Raw genomic sequence first — 6,000 nt, 5'->3', positions numbered from 1 at the left:
TAAATACTGCAGGACCAGCCACATTGCGTTCATAAGGCTCATCACCAGACTGGTCAGCAGCTCAGAATCCATGCTGTCAGGCAGAGGTGGTGGGCACAGAGTTTACCAGGGTAATTGAAAAATGGCGCAAAACAAGTAGGAAGCCAATGGAATGATGGGACGGAAAGAATTTCATCACGAGATGGCGAGCATGTCCCCATGATGCACTGCGATCTGTTCTCAGAATTCCCAGAGGCAGAGGGAGACAAAGGATGGCAAGTATCAGAGGGGTAGCCGTGTTAGTCTGAATCTGTAAAAAGCAACAGAGGGTCCTGTGGCACCTTTGAGACTAACAGAAGTATAGGGAGCATAAGCTTTCATGGGTAAGAACCTCACTTCTTCAGATGCAAGAAGTGAGGTTCTTACCGACGAAAGCTTATGCTCCCTATACTTCTGTTAGTCTCAAAGATGCCACAGGACCCTCTGTTGCTTTTTAAAGGATGGCAAGTTACACAGCGGAATAACTATCAGTGATGCAACGCTCTCTCTGTCGAAGCAAGAACAAGTACTGTGGACGCATTCTGCTGACACAAAGAGTGTTGTGTGGATGTGCACGACCGATGTTATTAAAGCGACTTATGATCTTTGACATAACTTAAGTCGACTTAACTCAGTAGTGTAGACATGGCCTAAGTATAATGTCAAGTTACCTGTATACTTCCAATCCTCTTGTCTTGTCACATTCCCAAACCATCTAAGCCTGGACTCCCTCAACTTTTCTATAATTGGTATCACCTTTCCCCTAATTTGTTCATGCCGAATATTGCTCATCCTTGTATCTCCAAGCATCCATTTTAACATTTTAATTTCAACCATATTAAAGATCTGCTTCTATCTCTTTCTCAGTCCCCCACCATTCACAGTCATACAAAAGTGCAGGGCTGATTAGGCTGACCAGATAGCAACTGTGAAAAAATGGGACGGGGTGGGGGGTAATAAGCGCCTATATAAGAAAAAGTCCCAAAAAACGTGACTGTCCCTATAAAAACAGGACATCTGGTCACCCTAGGCCTGATTGCAAGATAAAATGATGATGATTATTTATACTGCATTAGCGCCTAGAAGCCTCAGCCCCACTGTGCTAAGAACTGTACAAACATATAACAAAGAGTCAGTGTCTGCCCCATAGAATTTATATTATTTTTAAAAACCTAAAAATGTCTACTAATAATACCTTAAATTACTAAACTGAAAGAATTAAAAATATCCAATTTACTCTTCATCATTCCTTTAACACTTTGCATGAAATTCACCCCGAGCACCGGATCTTACAAGGCCTATACACCACTTAAATTTCACTTAAACCTTTAAGTGGTATATAGAAACTAGTGCAAGTTATGTATTTTACTTCCCTTAGTGGAAACAGGCTGGCCATTTTCTGCATATAGTCAGTTTCAGTCTTTTCTTTTCACGCACTAACACATGCTGCATGCAGAGATTCAGGAATAGGCTTAGTTTAAAAGAAAAAGGATGCATTATGAGATACCGGGTTTATTATTTGGATACTGACTGGTGACTAGTATCAGAGGGGTAGCCGTGTTAGTCTGAATCTGTAAAAAGCAACAGAGGGTCCTGTGGCACCTTTAAGACTAACAGAAGTATTGGGAGCATAAGCTTTCATGGGTAAGAACCTCACTTCTTCTTGCATCTGAAGAAGTAAGGTTCTTACCCACGAAAGCTTATGCTCCCAATACTTCTGTTAGTCTAAAAGGTGCCACAGGACCCTCTGTTGCTTTTGACTGGTGACTATTTCCATCTTCAGACTCCCTCCTTAACTGCCATCCACTGAAGAGTGAATATAACAGCAGTTGGGTGGACAGAAGATGCTACCTGCTGTTATGTCTGTGTGGTGAAATTGATCTTAATTCACAGGATCTCCTGCACTACACCAACTCTTGAGTGTTGAAGTCTCTTTTATTAGCATGTTTGAGAATCTTCCCTAAAATGATCTTTTCCAAATTATTTTCAATGTAACTAGGAATGTTAGGTGGTTTGTTGTTTCTGGATTTTTGTATTGAATGTGAGGCAGCCAAATAGCGTACAGTAGAGGCAAGTGCAGTGAAAGCCTCCAACACTCAGTTTTGCCACCACACCTCAATTTAACAGCATGCCTGCAGTCCTATTCCAGTCCTGGGTTCTACACACACCATTCTGCCAATTCATATTAATTCTGACCAGAGCTGCACTTTTACAGCCTGTTATTCCAGTCCCGGGCCCCCCCCCCACAGGTCGATGGATACCTTTGTAAGTTTGTCCCGTGGAGCAATAAGAGGTGCTGCTGTTGTAACGCAACATTGCGGCATTGTTCAGGCAGAAGTCTCTCCCCTCCCCATTGTTAATTTTGACTTAGCTTGCCTGGACTAGGGAGTGAGGCGGTAAATTCCGGAGCAGTGGTGGGGTCCTTTAAAAAGGTTAATGGTGCAAAGGAAGGCTTGGTATTTATACTGTGCTTGAGGCCTTCCCTGCGTTCAGGAGCAGCGGTGTTAGCCCATGGTAAACTGAGGCACGGAAGGGCGGAGTGGTCACACAGCAAATAAGTGGTGGAGTGGGGGTGGAACCCAGGAGTCCGAGCTCCCACAGGCCCGGGGCAGTACGCGCCCCGTGTCCTGCTATCACCCCCCGCCTCCTCCTCCTCCTCCCCCCCTGAGTTACCCTGCAACCCCCAGCCCACCGCACGTGGCTGCCCTGCCTGCCTTACAGCCAGACTCGCTGGCTCCCTACGGTCCAGAGAGGCCAGGGGCGGCCGCTCTAGCTGGCTGGAGGCTGTCTCTATGGTCATTGCCGCGGAGCGGGTCCTCCCGGGCGGCAGGGGGCGCTGCGGCGGGCGCGCCCCGGTTGTCACGGCAGCGGAGGGGAGCGGAGCGGCCGCCGCTGGCTGCTATGGACGCGCTGAGCAGCGCCGAGCCCCGGCCCCGCGGCGAGCCGCCCGTGTGCTCCTGCCCGGAGCCGGGCCCGGGGGCCTCCCCGCTGCCCTGGGCCCGCTTCTCCGCCTGGCTTGAGTGTGTCTGCGTGGTCACCTTCGACCTGGAGCTGGGGCAGGCCATGGAGGTGCGGGGGGCTCGGGCCCGCGGGGCGGGGCACGGGGGGCGCTGGGGGTTTGGGGGGCAGAGGGTACGGGGTGGGGGGGAGCTGTGGAGGGGGGCTCTGGGGGTGTGGGGGGCAGAGGGTACGGGGTGGGGGGAGCTGTGGAGGGGGGCTCTGGGGGTGTGGGGGGCAGAGGGTACGGGGTGGGGGGGAGCTGTGGAGGGGGGCTCTGGGGGTGTGGGGGGCAGAGGGTACGGGGTGGGGGGGAGCTGTGGAGGGGGGCTCTGGGGGTGTGGGAGGGTGAGGGGGACTGTGGGGGGGCGCTGGGGGTGTGGGGGTATTGGGTGAGGGGGCCTGTGGGGGTGGGAGGTGAGCGGCACCCTGGAGAGAACAGAGTGGGGGGCATGGGCTGAGGGGGCCTCTGGTTGTATAGGGTGAGGGGGGGCTCTGGGGACATGGAGGTGAAGGAGGGCATGGGCTGAGGGGGGCTCTAGGGCCTTGTGGGGTACAGGATGAAGGGATGGAGACGGCCAAGGGGTACGGTGGGGAGGACAGACATGGGCAAAAGGCGGCCATGGAGGTGAATATGAGGGACCTGAGTGGAGGAAGCCATGGGGTGAGGAGGGGCTGGGGGTATGGAGTGAGGAGGGTTGGGAAATACCTCCTCCCCCTGTATGGGGGGGCATGGAGGTGAGGAGGGTCTGGGGGTACGAGGTGGGCGGGAGGTGAAGGCGCTATGGAGGGAGGCATAAAGGAGGAGCAAGGGAGGTGCGGGGGTGGAGGTGGCCAAGGGGTGCATGGGCAAAGTGGGTCCATGGAGGCAAGTATGAGGGGCCATGGGGTCAGAGCTGTCCCTTGGGTATGTTGAATCGGGGCAACCGCTCTGGGTCCTGTGCTTTGGGGGGTTCCCTGCTTCAATGTGCCTGTGTCGTGTGGGGTGCTAGGCCAGCCAGGGGAGCTAGGGTTAGGGGGGCAGGCTGGCCAAGGAGTTAGCAGGGGGCCTGGTGTCGGCAGCAGGGGTCAAGCCTGCACTCACTGGTGGGAAGCGCGCATTGTATTTCTTTTTCTTACTCGCCTGCTGCCGCACCGGCTGCCAGCGTCCTAGCACCGCCGGAACGCGCCAGGCTGACCCCATCCATTGCCCTTCTGCCCCGGATCCTTCCCTTTTCTGGGACCCCCCTGCACAGGGGTCCCCTCGCCCTTAGCACAGGTGCCACCCTGTGACTCTCCATCGTCCCTCAGCACTGGTATCCCCTCCCCACAGCAGATTTCACCTGTATAAAAAATGTTAAGGGGGCCCATACAGGCTTATTTGTCCCGGGCTCCGCACCCTCCTAGGGAAGACCCTGCATGGGGTGATGGGGGAGCTGAGGCGGGGAGGCCGTGGGGGTGGGGGCAGATGGCTATGGAGGTGAGGGGATGAACAAGGGTAAACTTTGGCCCCCACCTGGACCCCATAGAGAATTCCCCATAAGGGATGGAGAGAATTGTTTGGGGATGGGGAATACTTAACTGAAAGGGCTTGGGTTCCCTTCTTGGGAGAACATGGAGCCTCAGGGGGACCCTGTGGAGGAAGGGAATTGAAAGATACACAAAGGGAGCTAGGCACATGTGAGGCGGCTGAAGGGTTGAAGCCCACCCTGCTCAGGGGAGAGCTTGAGGTCCCATCATAAGAAAGGATCTTGCACTATAGGGTTAACAGACATTTCCACTGATTGCACTGAACCCCAGGTTCGAACCCCATCTCCTGCCTGTAACTCACTGTGTGATCACAGGAACTACCCCTCTCTGTTCCGTTTATTTACAGTCTCTAAAACGGGGATGATACTGATTCCTAGGGAACTGAGGCTTAACTATTGTTATAGCACTTTGAGGTCCCTAGATGGGAGGAGCTAGAGGTCAAACTAGCACATCTTTGTCTAGGAATTGTTTGGGGGAGTTTTTTGCTTTTGTTCCGTGGACATTTACATTTATTTTTACTTTCTGTGTAGTTTGAAAATAAAATATATATTAAAATAAAAGTTCCGCCCCACCGTTCAGTCAGTTTTACATTCACAGTGGATGTGTTTCTTCACAGCCAGGTCTACTAAATCCTGGAGAGAACATGCAGATCTGGGGGCTGTGGTGGCATATCAGGATAATTCTTAGCATAAGTATTTCATAGATCCTAATGAATACTTAACCTGAAAGAAGTTGAACTCTCACCCTTCACTACCTGTCCATTGTTAGATGAGAAGTGGGACTTGAACTTGCATATGGTTGACTTGGCAATGCAGCAAATCATGTTGAAATGGGATAGTCTCCTTCTGTTTGGTGTAAGAGGATGGAGAAGCACTTATCTGACAGCACCAGCTGCCTGGAACATGGTGGGGCCATCTCAGGACCTTGGTGATGCCACATCCTCTTTTTACCAGTTTATATCTAGGACAGGCCACACTGTCTGGTCCTTCTCACCTTTGTGAGGAAGCAGAAGGGGAACCCCACAGTGTTCTCTGCAGCAAGGGAGAGAGTTTGGGGCAGAGGAGGGATGTGGGTGGAATTAAGCATGGAAACTCAGTGTGTTTCCTGGGTGGGAAAGAAGCAAATGATTAGAGAGCTCAAGCTGTTGTGTTTTGGGAGAGAATTGTAAGAACGTAATTTAAAAAGAATCTTAAATGGTTTTGAACCATCGAGAGATACGCTAGTTAGCGACTTTAATCCTGTGATGTTATCATCATTTCCCTAATCCTTCCACACACATCCGTTTCCCTCCCATTATCTCGCTGGTCTTAAATTAGGTACTGATCCTGTGATTGACTCCACTCGGACAGATCATTGCATCCACACAAGGTCAATTACAGGGTCAGAACCTTAGACTATAAGCTCTTTGGGGCAGGGAGAATGTCTTACAATATGTTTGTATAGCATCGGGTGTGATGGGACCTCAGTCCTGACTGG

At 51.7% G+C, this 6,000-nt stretch overlaps 1 protein-coding gene across 2 annotated transcripts in view; it reads left to right on the top strand.

Annotated features, from left to right (window-relative positions):
* The first annotated feature begins 2,862 nt into the window (after window positions 1-2,862).
* DENND6B (DENN domain containing 6B) overlaps window positions 2,863-6,000 on the top strand; it is a 36,467-nt gene continuing 33,329 nt past the window's right edge. Inside the window, exon 1 of one of the 2 annotated variants that reach the window (XM_042860920.2) lies at window positions 2,863-3,087. In XM_042860920.2, coding sequence (XP_042716854.2) covers window positions 2,920-3,087 — 168 coding nt within the window. In that variant the 5' untranslated portion in view covers window positions 2,863-2,919. The remainder of the gene's footprint in view (window positions 3,088-6,000) is intronic. The other variant, XM_065551467.1, reaches the window with a different exon arrangement.

This window comes from Chrysemys picta, chromosome 1, assembly GCF_011386835.1.
Source record: "Chrysemys picta bellii isolate R12L10 chromosome 1, ASM1138683v2, whole genome shotgun sequence".
In the NCBI taxonomy this organism is placed as follows: domain Eukaryota; kingdom Metazoa; phylum Chordata; order Testudines; family Emydidae; genus Chrysemys; species Chrysemys picta.
Note: the sequence above shows the minus strand (reverse complement) of the source record. Positions and strands in the feature narration are given on the sequence as shown.